Source organism: Tiliqua scincoides, chromosome 2 (genome assembly GCF_035046505.1).
Source record: "Tiliqua scincoides isolate rTilSci1 chromosome 2, rTilSci1.hap2, whole genome shotgun sequence".
In the NCBI taxonomy this organism is placed as follows: Eukaryota; Metazoa; Chordata; class Lepidosauria; order Squamata; family Scincidae; genus Tiliqua; species Tiliqua scincoides.
In genome coordinates this window covers 102,341,186-102,361,499 of record NC_089822.1, presented here as the reverse complement: position 1 = coordinate 102,361,499, position 20,314 = coordinate 102,341,186, and the positions used below count along the sequence as shown (strand labels likewise).

The window sequence follows — 20,314 nt, the reverse complement described above, 5'->3', positions numbered from 1 at the left end:
TCAGCACAAGCTACAAGAGTCCTGTGAACCTTTTTTTGCCTGGTCCACAGGTGTACACATTTGGTTCCTGCTATGTATATGCAATGTTGGACAGAAATGGTATTAACTAAAGATGTGGGGCTAGTTGAGTATACCCTCACAAAACAGTTTACAGCCTGATGGCGTGCACATGCACTCAAAATTCCATGGAGGATAGTAAGCATATTTATTCAGAAGTAAATGCTGTTGAGTTCAGTACGATTTACACTGTATTTTGCTAGTTGCAATCTGATCCTAATATGTCTACTTAGGAATTCATTCAATGGTGAGTTCAGTAGGTCTCTTACTCCCTAATAAGTATGCTTACGGCTTTTGGTCTATCTATCCCCAAACAAGAATTCATAGGTAGAGGTGTTTGAAAACAGATTTATTCATTTTACTCTGAAGTAAGCTCATTGTGTTCAGTAAGATAAAGGCTGTAATCCTCTCTGGGGAGTGGAATGTGAAAGTGGTTCATCGATTCTGCATTCCATTCTTTTGGTGGCTCAGGGGGAAGGGAAGGTGTTGTTTTTCTCAGTGAAAATATCAGTCTAGTAGTCTGACTCTCTTGATTCCCTAGAAAAAGTTTTTAGAAAGGGGACGTGTTTTCTCCCTTCTCCAAGGATCAGCACTTCTTACTGCAATGGCCATCACTGTTTAATCTAATCCGTGAATAAAAAATCAGTGTATGAAAAGGTGGGACCTGTAGCGGCAGAATCCCCGCTAAACTCAGATAATGAACTTGCTTGAAGTTATTTAATAATGGGCACAAGCCTCACCAGGTCTACTCAGAAGTAACTTCTACTTTGTTCAATGGGGCTTACTCTCAGGAAAGTGTGGTTAGGATTGCAGCCTGTATTAAATATATTAATGAAGTACACCAAAGTGCCAAATTTTTGATTCTTGTGCTTTTGCCTCCACTGGCTAGAAAGCTGCATGGCTGAAGTAAAACTCGCTTCAGTTGTGCAGAAATGCTGCTGCCACGTTTCCCCTCGTGTTGCTAAAAGCAAAAGGGCTAGAACGGTGCTTCTCAACAAGTGGTACAAGGTGCCACCAGTGGTCCCTGAGGTGGTGTCTAGCGGTACGTGTGGGACACCTGCCTCCTGGCAGCGAGGCCAGGAATACGACATGGCAAACAGTGGCAGGAAGTTCAGCTTGGTGGGCAGATTTGCAAAGCTCTTTCTGGCGTTTGCTGCATCACGCCTGGCCTCCCGCTCCAGAAGTAACTGGCGACGATGTCATCACCAGTCACTTTCAGTGCAGTCCTTTGAACAGGTGGACCACGTGAAGTGCTGCAGCGGAGGTCAAAGGTTGAGACTCGCTGGGCTCGAGGACGACTTCGAAATGCAAAGCGGTGACTGAGAAGGAGCCTGAGGCATCCCTGAGCAAGAGCCCTCCCAGGCCCCTTTCTGGGCATCACCACCGCTGTGCGGCGTGTCAGCACAAGCAAAGATGCTGTGGTGGCCGGGCGGGCCCGATCCTAGGCAGGTCAACTCAGAAGGAAGCCCCAATGCAGTCAGTGGGGCTTACTCCCAGGTCACTGTGGGGAGGCCTGCAGCCTGAGCGCCCAGTCCAGAGCAGGTCTACTCAGAAGGAAGTCCCGCTCCCAGGACAGCGTGGCAAGACTGCGGCCCGCCCCAGAGGCCCTCAGAGCCGCCCACGGACCCTCCGCCCGCCCGGGCAAAGCCGCTTTCGAAAGGCGGCCGTTGGCCGCGCCGACGTCACTTCCTGCGAGGAGCAGCGGCGTCTACGCGCGGCGGGAGCGGCGCGCCGGAAGCGGTTCGAAGCACCGCCCCCGGCCCCGGAAGTGAAGGCGCGCTCCCCTTTCCGGTGAGGAGGAGGCGCCGCTGCCGCCAGTGGGGCCGGAGCGGGGGGCCGTCTCCGGGGGCCGGGCGGGGCCGCGCCATGGGCAGCGGGCGGGAGAACATGGGCGGCTTCGCTCGGCAGGGGGCGCTTCCGGGGCTGGGTCACCCGGAAGCGGAAGAGAAGGGCTGCCTCCTGTCCGCCTGGCTGTCCGGGGGAGCGGTGGCGGCGGGAGGCGGCGGCGGCAGCGGAGGCTCCGGGGCTGCCCCCTCCCAGCTGCTGGCCCGTTCGCCGCTGGACTCCGCGTCGGCCCGACCGCTCTTCCCCGCCTCGGCCCGCACGGGGCGGAGGGCCAGGGGCCGCGGGCGGGGTCAGTGCGAGCGGGGACGCGGGCGGGCGGGGTGGCGGGCCGGGACCGGGACGCCCGTCTGCGCCGCTGCGGTCGCCAGCCGGGTCCTCCTAGGCGGGCCTCGTCCGCCTCTGGAGCGCTGGACCAGAGGACCTTTTCTGTCCTGCACTACTCACTTATAGGACTTGCAACTTGCAGCACTTGCCACTCGCTGTAGCCACTCGCAGTAGCAACTTGTAGGACTTGCCACTTGTAGTAGCTGCTCGTATGAGCAACTTGCAGGACATGCCACTCGTAGTAGCCTCTTGTAGTAGCAACTTGCAGGACTTGCCACTTGTAGTAACTGCTCGTAGTAGCAACTTGCAGGACTTGCCACTTGTAGTAGCTGCTCGCAGTAGCAACTTGCGGGACTTGCCGCTTGTAGTAGCCACTCATAGGACTTGCTACTACAAGGTATCCACTTGCTTAAATGGCTTCAAAATGGGGCTGGACAAATTCCCAGAGGGCAGTCCTATTAATTGTTATTGGCCATAATAGATATGTGGAACTTTGGTGCTCCTAGACAGCATTACTCTGCAGGCTGGGAAACCAACTGTGGGGGAGGTCTTCTGCCTTCATGCCTGCTTGTGGCCTCACTACAAGCCATGGACTGGATGGTCCTATGGTCTGATTTAAAAGTAGGGCTATTCGTAAGGATTGAATTCCTCACCCATAGGTTCCATGGTTCGTATTCATTTTTCCTCCCTCCACTGAATTAGTTTCAGTACAAAATTAGTTAATAGCTTAAATGCGGTTGGCAGTGCTGTGAGCAGTATTTGGGATGCTTATAACACCTTCTTTGACACTTACTCTGAAGTTAGATCCTCAAGCTACAGGTAGGGGTCTGAAAGGTAGGGATACCTAGAAGAGGGAGGCAGGATATAAAGTTCCAGGACCTATAGTTCCCCTCCCACTGAAGCTGCTCTTTTATGTTTATAATGTTTCCCTGTATGTTCTTTTTAGAGGGTTATGTGTAGGTCCCTTGTTCTGATACTCTTTTTAAGTTACTGGTGTTGGATAATTGTGATTAGGATTGCAATATAAGAGTCAGAGATGATCCACCATCCACTGTTTGAGTTGTGCAGTGGAGTGTGTTTGTGTTTTATCTGCAGTATATAACTCTTATGCTAGAGTCTGTCTTAAAAAATCACTTTGCCTTCTGGATTTTTTAGCAGTGTGGGCCCTAGTTGAAAACTGGTCATCTGGCTAACCCCAGTCCACAGAAATGTGGTGTTTATGGTCTTGTGTATAGTTTTATATTTAACATGATGCTAAAGAACCTGTTGTGCTGTGATGTCTCAACCTGTTGTGCTGTCTAACTGTGTTGATTCTTTGAGGACCTGGTGCTCCTGCCTGAAGCATACCTAATGTTTTGACTGGTCTTACTTGTTGGTGAAATAAAAGCTCTTTGCTTAGCTTTAGTAGCATGTTCTGACGGAAACCAGATCCTTTGCGATCAATAGCAGCTAGGAATAGGAGATAATGACATTTGAATAGGTGACTGTATAATAGTAACATATACTACTTATTCTTTTGTATATTTGGTATGGGTTGCAACTCTGCAACTTCATATATATTTTGTTTAGCGTGAATTCAACCTTTATACTCTCTGGATCATCTCTGACTAATATTGAAAAGGGAGATGAACCATGTATGGTGGTATTGCCCTCATTGTTTGTAGACTATCTGTTCTGTTGGTGCACAGTTATTGGACTCTGGAAGTTATTTTTACTTTAAAGCTACACTGACTTTTAATAATAAATTGGAGGTAAAGAAATCAATGGAACTTTTAAAAAAGTTTGAATTGCATTTGAAAACTGAGATGATAACTTTTCAGCAGGGCATAAAGTATTCTGACAATGAAGGCATTATACACTTGTGCAATCATGACTCAAGTCTGTTTCCTTGGAAGTAAGTGCCAGTGAGTCTAACGAGCTTTGTTGAAAAGAACATGTGCTCAGGATTGTTGCCATTGTTGTATCATCATTAGAAGGCTGCATTGCAAGAGGTGCATTACCCAATGTGGTGCATTCTCCCACGTTAAACAATATTGTCTTGTGGAAGTTTAGCAGCCCAGCGGATTTTCTTATCATGTTTATTTTGGATCATACTGCCCTTATTGCCCCATATTGGGTCATACTGCCATATTGCCCTTTCTCAGGTGTAGTTCCTGTTCAGATTCAGGGTCACCTAATAGTACTTTTAGGCATGCACTTTGGATGCATGGCCAAGAACTATTGTTCCTAGCTCTGGAGTAAGGCTGTTCTGATTGGAAAAAGTGGTATTTTTAGGTATATCATGCTACATAAAAATGGCATAATTAGCAGAAATACGATGATTTCCAGGCCCCATTTCTTGATTTCCTACCATCAGATCCAGAATTCTATTGTATATAAGTTCATTTATCTTTTCTGTGGTTATTTCAATATTTTTGACTCTGTAACCCAGTCAGTATCATTGTGAAAAGCATTTTAGGCTGTTTGAAAGGCCTGCTGGTAGCTGAAGAAAAATAGGGATAGCATGATTCTGATCTGAGCATAACTTACTCTAGAGATTGTGTTTGGATCTTGACTTAAGGGGAGGTAGGATCCAGGATGTCAGTAGTGTTTATTGCCCTGCCTTTGAGAGGGGAAAGGGTTTGTTAAATGCATGTGACTGTTGAGTATAAAGCTTTTTAAGCTAACATCTTTCATTGAGAATTTGGACTGGTCACACTCTTGGCAGGTGATTATTTTAAAGCTTGTATAGGCCCACCTCATTGCATCTCAACAAACTGCAGCAAATGAGACCTGCTCTTGTATGCTGCCAATGAAATCTGGGGTTTTCTATTAATATTTATTGCTTTTCAACCAAAAGGTCACAAAAAGGCTTGCACTGCAAATTATCAGCTACCTGTCCTGATCTGTTAGGGTTTGCTCTGCAATCACATCATCAAAAGTTCTACAACAGGGAAGATTCAACAGTTTGTTTGTTTTTTACACAGAGGCTCAAATTCTTGTAACGTTGCCATTTTAAGCATTTTAGAAGAATCTTCTGCTTCTGTATTTTGTTTTGCAACCTGGCAATGTTTTGAGAGGAAAGAATCAAATACCCAGGTGTGTGTAGTTTTGCCACTCGGGGTATGAAAGACAAGTGTCTTTCTGGGAAAATCATGACTTTGTATGCCATGTCTGGCCATGTTCTCTAGATAATGTTGGTTGGGGGGATAATTTTAACTATGGAACCATTGAAACATCAGGGAAGCATCCAATTTGTTTTGCAGGCTGATAGAATCTTGGCATTAGAGCGTTAGGACTGGTTTTAAATGAGAAAGGATTGAGTCTCAGTAGTATTATTTTAGTAGTAATAGTAGTAGTAGTACAAAAGGACCTCTGAGTGATGTTGGGCTCTGTCTTTCTTTCTTCAGCTAGAATGGAAGAATCTCACTTCAACTCCTCTCCGTATTTCTGGCCAGCAGTGCCCACCGTTTCAGGACAGGTAAGGGATTTCAGACTTCTAAAAGACTTCATGCAAATGTTTGCAATCAATTGTTCTAAAAAACTCTTTTCCCCTCTCACTGTAGATTGACAACAGTATGTTTATTAACAAGATGAAGGAGCAACTTATGCCCTCAGAAAAGGGCTGTGGTCTGGCTCCCCCCCATTATCCTACCCTACTGACAGTACCCACCTCTGTGGCCCTACCCACCAACATTTCTATGGATGCTGATACCAAGCCAGAACAGCTTACCCCACACAGTCAGGCATCTGTGACACAGAACATCACTGTGGTGCCTGTGCAGTCTGCTGGGCTCATGACAACAGGTGAGAGGGTTTGGGATGAATGCAGTAGGGTGGAGGAGTTGATGAGAGGTGTTGGTGGCAGGGTTGAGGGCTTGGGACTTCCTTGCTGTGCTGTGCTATGCTGACCTACATAGCTGATCCTTCTCAGGTGGTGCACAGGAAGAAAGCTTTAGCCACATACTGTATGGTCTGGATGTTGTTGCTCCATAAATCTCCCCCCTACCTACCATTTTCTCAAATGTGTCAGCAGCACATATGATTTTTATCTATAAATTGTAAGCCAGCATTTGCTCTGGCAGAGGAAAGGCGGGTAAAAATCTTTTAAATAAATGTTCAGGTCCTGCATTCTAAGAATGCATTGTTGCTGTAGGTTATATGACTTGGGGTTTAAGGGGCAAGTTTTCCTTCCCTGGAGATCTTAGGAGGTTGGTGAATATCTTATCTTTTCATTTTCTCTCACCATAGGTCCTGGTCTGGTGATCACTTCTCCCTCTGGGTCCCTGGTAACCACAGCCTCTTCTGTGCAAACCTTTCCCATTTCAGCACCCATGATTGTCTCAGCGCTTCCCCCTGGCTCCCAGGCAACTCTCCAAGTTGTGCCTGACCTTTCCAAGAAGGCTATTGCCCTTTCAGAGGGTGGGGCAGCCAGTAGTGCTGGGGGTATAACCCCCAAAGCTCCCCGAGGTAGGAAAAAGAAGCGGCTACAAGAATCCGGCTTGCCAGAAATGAGTGATCATTTTGTATTGTCAAATGAGGATGATGAAGAGCAGCACAAGGATGGCAAGACATACAGGTAGGAAGATGGGGCATATGTATAGTTTAAATAGCATTTGTTTCGGTTTGCATGTGAACTACTCTTTCTACTATGATATTCTAGGTCAGGGGTGTCCAAGCATTTTGGCAGGAGGGCCAGATCGTCTGTCTGACACTGTCGGGGGGGGGGGAATTAATTTACATTTTAAATTTGAATAAATTTACATAAATGAATATATTAGAGATGGAACTTGTATGAATGAATGAAGGTCTTGCAGTAGCTCAAGGTGTATAAAAGACCTTGCACAGAGCAAGACTGGCCTTTCCTTCACTGCCACTGCTGCATCACAGACCTGAAACAGCAAGCAGTGGAGGGAGCCCTCATCCCACAGCTCAGGTGAGAGGTTGAACAGTCATATTCACACTGAGAGCAGTTGTGTCATGTCGGCACAGGCTCTAGCAAGTCTCTGGAGGGCCAGAGGCTCATTGGGGACTGGAGGCTCTCTGCAGGCCAGATTGGGAGCCCCCGAGGACTGCAGGTGGCCCCTGGGTCGGGGTTTGGGCACCCCTGTTCTAGGTCACTAGGCCTCTCTGGTTTAATTGTGTTCTATAATAAAGATAAGAATTTCTCTTGTCTAGCCTTGAGCTGGCGTGCTATTGTTGGCTCAAGAAGAAGGTAAAATCTGAACTTTGACCTATAACTAAATTCATGGAATTGCTAGAAATAACCATGCAGCTATGTACCAAACAGCATCTTGGGCAGCTTGTTGCAGCATGGGCTCTTGGCTTCATCAGTAATTCCCATTCTGCATCAGATGCTGTTCTGCCCTTCCTGGTCATAATGGCAATGCTGCTGCAGCAGAAGCTGGTTCCCTAATTTTGACCTGTCAGTGAGGACAGCCAAAATGATCACTGGGCTGGAGCACTATTTTAGATGACTTTAAAAGGGAATTGGGCAAATTAATCAAGGATGGGACTATCAATGATGACACAACAGCCATTCACTGCTTCCGGGTTCAGGAACAAGATATCTAATGCAACATGCTTTTTTCTCCTGCTCATGGTCTGTCACAGAGGCATTTTTATTAAGTGTAATCATTGTTGTATAGGTGGTATATCTGTTTTTATACCTGTGGCTGTCAACAGGTATGGCCACAGGAATAAAAAAGGCATAAAACACATCATGCACGTGCTCCAGAGAGCACAACTACATAGTCAACTACTTGAATTAAACTTATAGGAGCCTTTAAGATTTGCATGCTACTTGTATGAACAATTACAATGAACATAATGCTGCCAAACACAAATTAAGACATTGCCTAATTAAAACATTGAGATGATGGCAACTTGGACCAACAGAATTGAACATTGCATGGAATTGCTATGGTAACAAACTGGTTTTAAAGTGCAGGAAAAGTGAGTGAGTGCACCCGAGTCCCTGCAGTCCCCCTGAGTGGCACAATCCTGGGGATTGCGCCACTGCCTTCTCGCTGCCCCTGCCCCTTAAGGGAAAAGAGGCCAGGGCCCTTAGGCTGGGGCATCGCAATGCCCCAGTTTGAAAACTTTGCAGTAAACGCTTGCTTACTCATGAGTAAACATGGCCATGTAGCTCATAGTTTTGCTTTCCATAGGGTTCATTATATTTATGAGCTTGGAGGAAGGGACTTCCTTCTCGAGTGTTTTTGGAGCCTGCGTTCATTAGATTTGGACCATTCTGGTGGCACTGCATTCCTCTTGGCCTGCCCTTTCCTCTGGACCAAGACACAGTTGCCTACTCATGAGTAAACGCACTGTGGCTCAGTTCCACTTTCCATAGGACACCATGCATCTGAGCCTGCTCAAAAGAATCTACCCTCAGTTAAAGCAGGAGAGCTTCTAGCGAGTTTGGGGCTTAGAAACACAGAAGCACTTGGGACAACCTGCAGACGATTGGGATGATCCACACATGCTCTGCAGCCACTTTAATAGGTACATGGGGTTGTTATTTTGTTAATTGTGCAGGATAGTGTTTTGTTGTTTTATAAGCCCAATTTCACATTATGGTGGTATTTTGCAAATACCGTTTTAGACTGCCCCTGCTGATGATTAATATGCTCCTTGTCAAGTCAGATGAACTGCTCGCATTGAGTTCCAGGGTGGTGTTCCAATGTAATGGTGTATTAACCAATGCATAGAACTATTGATTAGGGCGGGGTGCCCAAACCCCGGCCCTGGGGGCACTTGCGGCCCTTGAGGACTCCCAATTCAGCCCTCAGGGAGCCCCCAGTCTCCAGTGAGCCTCTGGCCCTCTGGAAACTTGCTGGAGCCCGCACTGGCCTGATGCAACTGCTCTCATCGTGATGGCCAACTGTTCGACCTCTCGTGTGAGCTGTGGGACGAGGTCTTCCTCCATGCTTGCTGTTTCACGTCTGTGATTTAGCAGTGGCAGCAAAGGAAAGGCTGGCCTTGCTTTGTGCAAGGCCTTTTATAGTCTTTGAGCTATTGCAAGACCATCATTCATTCACAGAAGTTCCATCTCTAATATATTCATTTATGTCAATTTATTCAAATTTGAAATGTAAATTCTTTTTTTCCTGGCCCCTGACACAGTGTCAAATGGATGATGTGGCCCTCCTGCCAAAAAGTCTGGACACCCCTGGATTAGGGTAATGGAAATGGTAAAGGGTTATGGTACGCCAAGGATGTCTTTAACGCTGCCTTCCAAGTTTGGGGCAGTAGGAGCTGAATGACCACACTTCCTTTTTTCTGGGATGGATTAAGCATATCTAATGCTAGAGGCTTGCATTTGTAGCATATTTGGTCTAGCCAGATTTGAGGTCTGGTTGTACTTCTATTTTGGAGGAATGCATCTTAGAACGATGGCTCCAGTAGTACTTTGTGCTGAACTCTGTACTGTGACATGGCTGAACAAGTTTGCTGCCTGTACTTCAGGTTCTCTTCCACTTAAGCAAGAGTGTGTCTCACATTAATAACCCACAGGTGTACACATTTAGTCCCTGTTGCATGTATGCAGCGCTGGGCAGAAATGGCTTAAGCTAGTAGAAATAAAAAATAAGGAACCTCAGTGTGCTCAACTGCATCCTTCTTTATGGGGCAAGCCAATTCATTTTATGCCTTGGTATGGTGATCTTCCACTTGTGGTTGTAAGAGTTCCTTGTTTTGTTTGTTTTGCCATGTCCTGCACTTGTAACTTGATTCAAAACAGGTTTGGTCCTCCCAGCACTCTGGCCGTTTACTTCCATGGGGTTTGCAACTGCTATTTTGCTATTTTTCAGCCACCCACATTTTTATCATATGGCAGAGGTTTTCTGAATAAAAACTGCCATGTTTGTACTCTGTCTTCAGTCCAGCAAAACGGTACATGCTTGTGGGATGGGGTGTATCATGCATAGAGTCTGTTGTTTCTTTTGATGTTCCACAGCAGCTACTAAAGAGGCAAGCTGCTTTTTCGGTTGCATCCAAAGTAGATTGTTTTTTCAGCACCTAGCAGAAACTGTACCAGGTTCTTATTATCTTCCTTATATGCCTTTTACTCTGCCTGAAGATGGTCCCAATAGCCACTTTATGGTCCCCTTACCTACAGATTGGTTGAGGTATTTTGCTCATATCCTCTGGTCTTATTATACTCTTCATCCCATACATGGGAAAAGTGAGCTTAAACAGGAAAGTTCAGACAGTTTTAATCAAGTTCAGTGGATGAGGATACAAAATTTTAGTTTCTATGTTTGATAATTAAAAAGACCACAGAAATATACATTCTAACAATGTATCCTATTTCCAAGTTTTACCAAAGCCACATTTAGTTTATACACATTTATGTGCCACTGTTCCTCCAAGTAGCTCAGAGTACACGGCTTCTCGCCCCTGCACTATTTTATCCTCACAATAACCATGTAATGTAGTTTAGGCTTAGAAATGATGACTTGCTCAAGGTCCCCCTGGTGAGCTTCATGAGTGGGGATTTGAATCTGGGACTTCCTGGTCCAAGTTCAACACTCTGACCATGACACAACACTAGCATTTAAACTGCCCCTCCTGACAGTTGGCCCTCTTCTTTTTTTATTACAGAGGTTAGAAGGACAAATATCTGGACCAGTGGGAGACTAGAGACATTCTTGGGGGGGGGGGGTCTAGTCCTTTCATATGAACACTTCACAGCTGTGAAAGTTATTTGTAGCAGAATCTTCAAAAAAACCTTTGGCTCTTCAGTATCTGTATTGTCAGAAGCTCCACTGCAGTTCACAGATTTTGCTGAATGGATGTGATGGCAGGCAGTGTTCATGTCAAAAACAATCCAACTGCTCAGGGAACACAGGAGTCAGAATGTTTGCAGTCCAGTTTGTCTGAGAGGCGAGAAAGTTGCCAGTTTGATTGGGATTAAAGCTTGTATGGGCACTGGAGAAAGGAGCAGTTTTGTGAGGCAGGCTGAAGGCTGGTGAGAGGTTCCAAAACCTATAAGGGGTAGGGAACCTAGAGGCAACATGAGTGAAAGAAGGATGCACAGCAGACAATGGACTGAAACATGAAACTGAAGGAGGAAAAGATGCCATGATGAAAGGGGCAGAGGAGCCAAGACAAAAGTAGGATTGACCAAAAAAAAACATTGTGTAGGAAAGAAGAGCAACTGTGGTTTGGAGAACGTAGGGCAGTGAACCATGAAACAAAGGAGATGACAAAGGTTTGTAGATTCTGATAGGTTGTACCTTTTAAGAGTTGCAGAGAGAATAATTGTGCCAGCTGTATTTTTTACAATCAGTGAAGCATTATAGTGGCAATACTGGGTGTTGGGTTGAATATCACATTTATATGAACTAGCCAGCCTGTTTTCTGCCTGTAGGCTTCTCTTTTCTTCTGTGTTTGTTGTGACCTCTGGGACTACATAAAACTACTCTGAAGTGAAGATTTAAAGAGGCTTTGCTTTGATATACTAATACTAATGATATACTAATTGATATGCTAACTACTGCTTAGTTGTAGTCTTTTAGATATGTTGGATGTTTCTCTCCTAAGCGTTACAAATTACTTAACTGTACCAGTAAGTTCTCCAACCTATTTTATAATCTAAATTTTTAGCAGAAGGATGCTTCAGATTTTCTTCAGTATGTGTTGGGGTCCTTAGGGACCTCAGATTTGAAAATTTGATGTACTGACTGTTAATACTTGGTACAGCTTCCAGAATGTGAACTTTCCAGCTTCTGCTCATATTGTAAGTTGTTACTGATATACCAAAGTGTAATATACAGTCAAGCAAGTGTTAATGCCATTGGATCATGAAATCTGGAGAAAGTGGTGAATATGACAATACAGAATACAGTGGTGCCTCACAAGACGAAATTAATTCGTTCCGCGAGTCGTTTCGTATTGCGAAAATTTCGTCTTGCGAAGCGCGGTTTCCCATAGGAATGCATTGAAATTTAATGAATGCGTTCCTATGGGCAAAAAAAGTCAGAACAAAGTCAAATTTGGTTTACAAAGTGTTTATTAAGTGCTCTTTAAAGGCATACCGTATTTTTCGCTCCATGTAAAGTGAACAGCAGTCAACAGTGGCATTAAGAACCATTATCACTGTCATTAACGAATGGAGAGACTTAAAGGTTTGAGTACTCTTGTTTTCTGGAAACCCCAAGAACTCATCATCGCTAGAGTCCGAATTTATGAAGCTCATTTGCTCACAATCACTGACATCACTTTCTTCGCTGTCTTCCTCCCCCTTCCTTAGGGTGAATGTGAGCATAAACTGGCATGAAGATCCTCCCCCTTCCTTAGGGTGAATGTGAGCATAAACTGGCATGAAGCATAAAAAAAAATTCATCTTGTGAAGCACGGTCATTAAAATTTGTCTTGCAAGTCACCAAAAAATCGCAAAACGCTTTCGTCTTGCGAGTTTTTCGTTGTGCGAGGCATTCGACTTGCGAGGCACCACTTTATAAAGACTATCAGATTGGCTGCCTACATCCATTCAGGAAAGTCCAACATTCTAGTATGCCTAAAATATAGCTGCACAAAGTCATTTAATTTAGTAGGGAGTACAACCTGCACCAAGTCTCCTACTCAGAATTGCAATTACTATGATGCAATCCTATGTGTATCTATTCAGAAATCCTATTGAATTCAGTGGGACTTCTAGGTAAGTGTGGGTAGAATTGCAGCCTTAGACATTTCCCCTCTAGGGAGGCAGATGGTAAGTGTCCTTTCTTCATTTCAGTAGATCTGCCTTAGGACAAGCCAGTTTCTCCTTGATCTTGTGCAGGAGTCTTTGGACATCTTGCCTAGTTTAGGATGAGGTAGAGTTCAGAGATTCAGGAAAGAAGCTAGGACAGACTGCATTAGATGAAATAGTGACCTGACTATGTGCAAAGTAATATCTTATGTCCTAGACCAGGGGTCCCCAAACCCTGACCCAGGGGCCACTTGCAGCCCTTGAGGATTCCCAGTCAGGCCTGCGGAGAGCCCCCAATCTCCATTGAGTCTCTGGCCCTTTGGAGACTTGCTGGAGCCTGTGCTGGCCCAGTGCAACTGCTCTCAGCCTAAGGGCGACTATTTGCCCTCTCACATGAGCAGTGGGGCGAGGGCTCCCTCCATTGCTTGCTGTTTCACATTTGTGATGCAGCAGTGGCAGCAAAGGAAAGACCAACCTTGCTTTGTGCAAGACCTTTCATAGGCCTTGAGCTATTGCAAGACCTTCATTCATTTATATAAATTCTATCTCTAATATATTCATTTATGTAAATTTATTCAAATTTTAGATGTGAATTTTTTTCCAGCCCCCGACACAGTGTCGGAGAGATGATGTCCCCTTTTGCCAAAATGTTTGGACACCCCTCCCCTGTTGAGATATTTTAAGATCATTGGGCTGAGTTTGTGGAATCTGCTTGCTTAGGCATGCATACAGATGAGGTAGTAGCCATCCTCTCCTGCCTCCAAATACAGCCTCTGTGCCCACAGGAAACAAGAATAATACTCTAAAATTCTCGCACAATCTTATAGTTCAGTTAGAATTTTGGCATGTTTCATTTTGGCAAATGCTTGTTATGCTCCTGTAACTGACTCATTTATTCTCTTGATTTTGAAAGATCAGCTTGGCAAATAACAAATTTGTTATAAACCATCTTTACAATGCCTTTTGGGTGGCTTTCCCAGTGATCTTTTCTGTGGGTTCTTTGGAGGTGGTGTGTGATTTCTTGTCAATATCAAAGAGTTCAGTTCCTAAACAGGTGCTGATTCCTGAATTTGCCTTAAGGTTGCATATGTATCTGTGTTTAGAACTGATATTGTATAGTAGTTAAGAATACAAGTTCCGAGTCAGGAAATCCCCAGTCGAAATCTCAACTTCCTCTCTGGAAAAGTGAAGATAATATCTGGTCTACCAGTTATAAGAATTATCTTTGTGAATGTTTTGAACACTAGCTGTTGATAAGGATGCTATAGTTGCACATGTAGCACTAACGTTGGAGTTTTTTTTACCTTTCCTTAGTAGTATGGCAATTCCTTGCGCTTTTGTCTGTATGGACCAGAGCATGGATGAATGTAAAAAATGAATGAAACTCAAAGCATAGCCTTATTTAGCTTGCAAATGTATTTTGGTTGGCAGAAAACATAAATATAACACAAGTGAATGCATGTGAAACCTAAATAAATAGAAATAAAAAATATCAACACTCTTATGTTCATAACGCCGTGGAAGGTTGGATGATATTGTTCAAAAGAGGAAAGCGTCTGGATGAAATTTGAAATGTGGTTATATAGTGGACCCTCATTATTCACTGGGGTTCCATTCCAGGAACCCTCACAGATAAGGAAACCTGTGGGTGTTCAAACCCGTGGTTTTTGGGTCCACTTAAAGCACTTGTTCCTACCCTGTGATTTGTGGACCACAGGTGGTTCGAGAGACTCTGAGAAGTGGTCCGTGAGGCCTCAGGGAAAAAAATCAACTTTGATCACTTCCAGTGTCTCATCGTGCAAGCAGTCTCCCACAGACCACCAGAGGGGACATGAAACTGACTGCCCACAGCCGTTGAAGTGTTAGCTATGGCTGTGGGCGGGCCATTCTCTGTCTTCTCTAATAGTCTGTGGAAGAGCGCTTGAGAGACAAGATCCCCAGAGAGGGCTGAGACCAGATTTTCCACAGCCGCTTGTGGTCCGCAATGATTCCAATTCTTGCCTCAGTGGTCTATGGGCTCCTAAAGGTTGGGAACCACTGACTTAAAGGCTCTGAAGGTGACTGGATCAGTGTTCTGGTTGCCTCCAGAGGCTTTCTGAAGCCTGGAGAGGCTGCATAGGTCCACCTGCAGCCCCTGCAGGCTTCAGAATAAAGCCTGGAGCGCTTTAAATGCAACTTCCAAGTTGCATTAAAAGCACTCCAGCCTTCATTCTGAAGCCTGCAGGGGATGCACACAGCCTCTCTGGGCTTCAGAAAGCCTCTGGAGGTGACCAGAGCTCTGCTGCAGTCACCTGTAGTCATTGTAGGCATCCACAGATGTTGAAATCCGTAGATGCCTAACCTGTGGATAATGCGGGTGCCCTGTAATTCAGCTGAAAGAGCAAAACAATGAAAGTCAAAGTATTGCTGTACATAGTATTTACTATGGCTGATGCCTATGTGTGCTTTCCTCTCTCCCTTCCTTTAGATAGTCGTGAATCCTGGCTTTAAATGGTTAACAGGCACCTAGGATAGAAGTGGGTATAAAAGGGAACTTGGAAGTTTGCTGCTCACATGAATCTGCCTTATCCTGAATCAGCACATTGACTTAGCTAGATAAGTATCATTTTTCTCTGAGTGTTGGTGGCTTGCCAAGGTCTCAGATCTAGAAAGCCAGGTCAGTTAGCTCAAGTCTCCTGATTAGCTCACCTAGGGACCACAGTAGTCTGTGGTGATGGCTTTGTCTTCATGCTCATGGCTTACCTTAATTCATGTTCTGACCCTTCACCCACCTCCTACTCCAGCCTCCTGTGCTATCTATCCGTAACATTGGGATTGATTTAAATTGATTCTGTATGCCAAGCTATTCTCTGCTAATCAGCACTAGCTACTTGAAAAGTGAGAAAATGTGCCTGAAGTTGGGGGGAAGGTGGAGATCTAAACAGTTTCCTGTTTAGGAAATGCAATGTGTGGATGTAATCGTGCTGCATTGAATGGTCTTGCTTTCCAGGACCACTATTTTAAGTAAAAACCTTTCCATGGTTCCCAGTAGCCACATTTGTTCTTGCAGTTGTTATGTAAGATTCAGTTGCGTGTGTTGTGTTTTCACATAGTATGCCTGCTAGTTGTATCTTTGGGCACAGTATAGCAACCTTTTTATAAAGCGGTTTGTGAACTATACAGAGCTTTCTGATCATTGAGGAAAGAAAATGTGGAGTTTGAAGACCAACTTTTATGTAAAGTTGGAGTGGAAAATGGGGATGAGAGAGAAACCTCAGACTGAAACACCTCTTGATCAAAGCAGCGACTTGTGGACTTCTAACTCTTCTCTATAGATGCTTATGCAAAATTTTCTGTAGGCCAGCTCCATTTCAGTGGTATTGCTGAGGGTTTGTCATGAGGGTTAAAAGGGAAAATGAGTTAATAGCTCAGCTATGGCAAGAATTTTCTGGCAAATCCAGCATTGAGATCTTTATGCTCAAACCTGGAGTCTGAGTAGCTTTTCATGTGTGTGCCGTGTCTCATTTTTTTTAACATGCTTAATCAAAGCCAGCTGTTGCATTTTAGCAGATACCACAGAGGATTTTTTAAAAGTTAATTCTAGAAAGTCAGACCCAGCCTTATACATGGTGGCACTTGGCTGTTTGGAAAAGCTGCAGCCATCCTTAAATGTGAGAATCCTGCATGGGAAAGATTAATTTTATTAGATAATATATGTTTAAAGTACTGCAGCTATCCAAAAGGCAAGCACAATACAGAATGGTTGTCCTTCTATCATTTCATATGCATGGACTATATTTATTCTGGTACGTGTTCACTGAAATGATCTGGGAGAAGTAAAGGGAAAAGTCATAGCGTATAGCACCATGTAATTGAAGTCAGTTCTCTTAATATGCAAATTTGCTTATCTGTGAGGGGCAGAATTGCAAACATCTCTCATTTTCTATAACTCAACTGATAGCAGATATTGTGCTGGTGCTGCATCAAACAGGCATTGGTATTGGCCTGTGGAGAATTGTCAGACACGTTTGTGTCCACTTCCAAACTTGCCCTGCCAACTTGGGCGCCATCTTGGGGACTCCAGTTGAATCTTCACAACTCTGGTGATGTCGAGAGGCTGATCATGAGAGGTCTCTGGAGACTGCCTGAGGGCTGCTCTGGGGCTGTGGCAAGCCAAGGGAAGGCACCAAGAGACAGATGGAGGAGGAGGACAGGTGAAGCAACCCCCTCCCCACTGCTGATCTCTAAGGCCTTGTTGGGCCAGCAACCTTCAACAAGTCGATAACCAGCACAGAGAAATCACCATTGCCACAACCTTCAGTGCATCAAAGGATATGCAGCAAGGAGGAGGAAGCATCAGATGTTTGAGATGTTGATGAGCCCTCACTATCACCCATCCTCATATACTTCAAGTTAAAATTCAGGTTCATAAAGTTCACAGTGTATGGTGAAATGAGTCCCCTGGAACCTAACCCCATTTTCCCCATAGGCTCAATGATTCAGTATCTATTAATTTGGTATCCACTAGGTTTTCCAGGAACCTAACGCTAGCAGATAACGAGAACTGACTGTATTAAGGATATAAAATGGTTCTTCCTGGGGAGGAATTGACTCAGGGTTTTGAATGGAAATACAGTGTTCAGTATTGAGAAGGAGATCATGAAAGGGAGTCAAAATTTATAAACCTATTTTCAGGATTGTGGTGTCTTGCTAAAAAAAATTTCTGTACAGGGGAAAACTGACTTGTAGCAATTATGCAAAATTGTTCAGTTTGCATAATGCTGCAGTATTCTATATAATTTTGGATTTTGATAATAGGTGACTGGGGATGGGTGGGCCAATGTTATTGAATGAAACCCTGCTTTCAAACACTAAAAAGTGATTTTTGTCACCTTGGCTTCCAAAATGTCAGGTTTAGCCATACACTAAAACATACCTTGATAGATAGAAACTTGCTTTTAAACCCCCCCCCCCCAAATAAAAAGTTCATTTGCAGGAACCTAGATTCTGTTCCTATAAAATCATGGGGTGTACACAGCCCTATTTATATTGTTCATGCTTCTGTAAAATAACTAGTAGTGCATATCTGAAATATCAAGTAAAGAGCTTGAAACAAAACCAGAATCTTTTTGCACATAATTTTACCTTTATGACAGTGAGTAGTACAGGGTATAGGAATAATAAGCCAATACAAAATGAAGTATGGGGTAACCATATAAAGGAGAATAGGGCAACAGTCTGTAAACCATATTGGAAGGCAGTGGCAAAGTAGGTAATGCTGTGGTAGCTATATCTTGTGTGCTTCCTGTTAGGAAAACAGGGCCATTGTTTTGACAAAGAGGACAGTAAATTTGCACTAACTTAGAGGTGAATTTCTCTATAATTTGGAATTGGGAATGACGAGGATGCTGTGGCAGGGTCTACAGCCTTCAATATACTGCAGTAGAGAAGAAGTTTGGGAGCAGGAGTAAAGGAGATTCTTCTCTCATCCTGCATTTCTCTCAAGTGACAAGCAAGTGACAACATACCCTCCCCCACCACATGTGTATTGGCCTGGAGTCAGGTAAAGTTGTTTCATGGAGCTTAAATGAGCGTGGTTAGCATAGCAGGAGACACTTGTTCTCATCCTAGCCTGCATGCGGAGATCTTGCCTTTCCAAAAGATTTTGCAATTGGGCAAATCTTTCTAGGTGCTGCCATCTTGAATCTTGTGAGATTTCGCAAGATCCGTGATGGTGGCTTGCAGGGGTGTCATGACCCAGGTTAGGTTTGGAACTGCTGTGGTAATTCCAGGAGCCTTAGAAAAGGGGAATTTGTAATCTCCAGTATGTTTGAATTTTGGAACTGTTTACAGGGAGTGGGGGAGGAGTCTGATTTGACTCTGTCTGCAAAGGCAGGTTCTCTCCTGTCTTGCCTTTTTCCATTCTCAGTTTCCATTATTAGTCTTATTTCTAAATAAGACGTAATTTTTGAGAACCAGTATCTATAATCCTTTGGTCTGTGTGTTAGGTACAGCATTTCGCCCAGTCACTCCTACATCAAGGCCAGAAACCTTCTTTAGGTTTAATTTTCAGTCTTGATCTCTTCTCTCATCTCAGCTTTATCCACAAACCTGGGTGTTACTTCACATCTTATCTCTAGATTAGACCATCAAAATTGCTTATTAGAGAGTCAAGCAGTGCAAGTATTCGATTGCCTTTGGAAAAAGCCTAATTGGATTCAGTGGAAAAAAAGAAGCCAGGGTCAAAGCTGCCTTGACCAGCCTAGAAGGTTCAGTGATCGGCAGACATCTATGATTGGAACCAACCCATGGTAGCAAATCATGTGCTCATATCGTGGAAACCAGATTATTTTTCACAAATGCTGTCAATGTGATAGTAATTAATATTTATGCATGAAGTGCTTTAAAAAAAAACACACACACCTTAGCACTGTTTAAAGTACTCAGAAAAGTCAGGCTCTGCCCAGTGAGCTTACAATCTAATCTAGACTGAAATAAATCAAAGAACTAGATGAGGAAAGGCCAAAAAAAATTGGACATTATCTAATTGAAATAAAGGATTTTAAAGACTTTAAAAGGAAGAGATTTTTTTTAGTTGTGTTTTAGAAGTTCTGTAGAATAAACAATAAGAGGAAAAATCACAGGCGTGGGAGAAAAGCAGAGCTTGACAAGCAGCAAAGAACCAGCAGAATACAAACACTGAAAAGGAGAACATAGGGAGATTGTTGAAATACAAGCAGGAGCTAGTGAATAAATACACTTTAAAAGTAATTAACTTCAAACTGAATTCAGAGACATAACTGGTGTACTATTTGCCCTGTGCTTATCTATGTAGCTCCACCTTCTTCAGCAGAAATTCATCCCATGTGTTATTGGGCCTCTTTCGTCTCCTGTGATCAGCCTGCACCTACAGAGAGCAGCAGCTACTTGCTGAGTAGGATGATGCTTTTAAAGAACGCTATAGCATGGCTATCTAACAGAGGTCATTTGTATAAAAACACTCCTATTTTGATGCAGCTTTACCAAATGTGACTTTCCTTGTGAGGAATGTGCTTTTTCATATGAAGTGTATTTGACAGCTGTGGTGATGTAGTGCCAAGAACATTGAGCCCCGAGCAGGAGGTCCCTGCTTGAATCTTGCCTCAGCCTTAAACATATCAGCAGCCTTCAGCAAGCCTCTGTATCTCAACCTCTGTTTTCACTGGCAATTTGAAGATAATACTGACCAACTTTTACAAGGTGACTATAAGAATTATTATTATTATTATTATTTTATTAATTTATACCCTGCCTTTTTGCCCAGCGGGCACACAAGGCGGCTTTCAAACACCTTAAAAATACATTAAAAAGCAATTTACAATAATTAAAAAATCTAAAAACAAACAAACCCTGTGGATTTTCATATAAAAAGCAAGAACGCCAGCCAACCTG

The 20,314-nt window shown here is 43.9% G+C and overlaps 1 protein-coding gene across 2 annotated transcripts in view; it reads left to right on the top strand.

Annotated features, from left to right (window-relative positions):
- Window positions 1-1,903: 1,903 nt before the first annotated feature.
- Window positions 1,904-20,314, top strand: part of ZNF384 (zinc finger protein 384) — a 31,134-nt gene continuing 12,723 nt past the window's right edge. For both annotated transcript variants that reach the window (XM_066613884.1, XM_066613883.1), the window contains exons 1-4: window positions 1,904-2,191; window positions 5,616-5,686; window positions 5,772-6,012; window positions 6,457-6,784. In XM_066613884.1, the coding sequence (XP_066469981.1) occupies window positions 1,924-2,191; window positions 5,616-5,686; window positions 5,772-6,012; window positions 6,457-6,784 (908 nt within the window). In that variant the 5' untranslated portion in view covers window positions 1,904-1,923. The remainder of the gene's footprint in view (window positions 2,192-5,615; window positions 5,687-5,771; window positions 6,013-6,456; window positions 6,785-20,314) is intronic.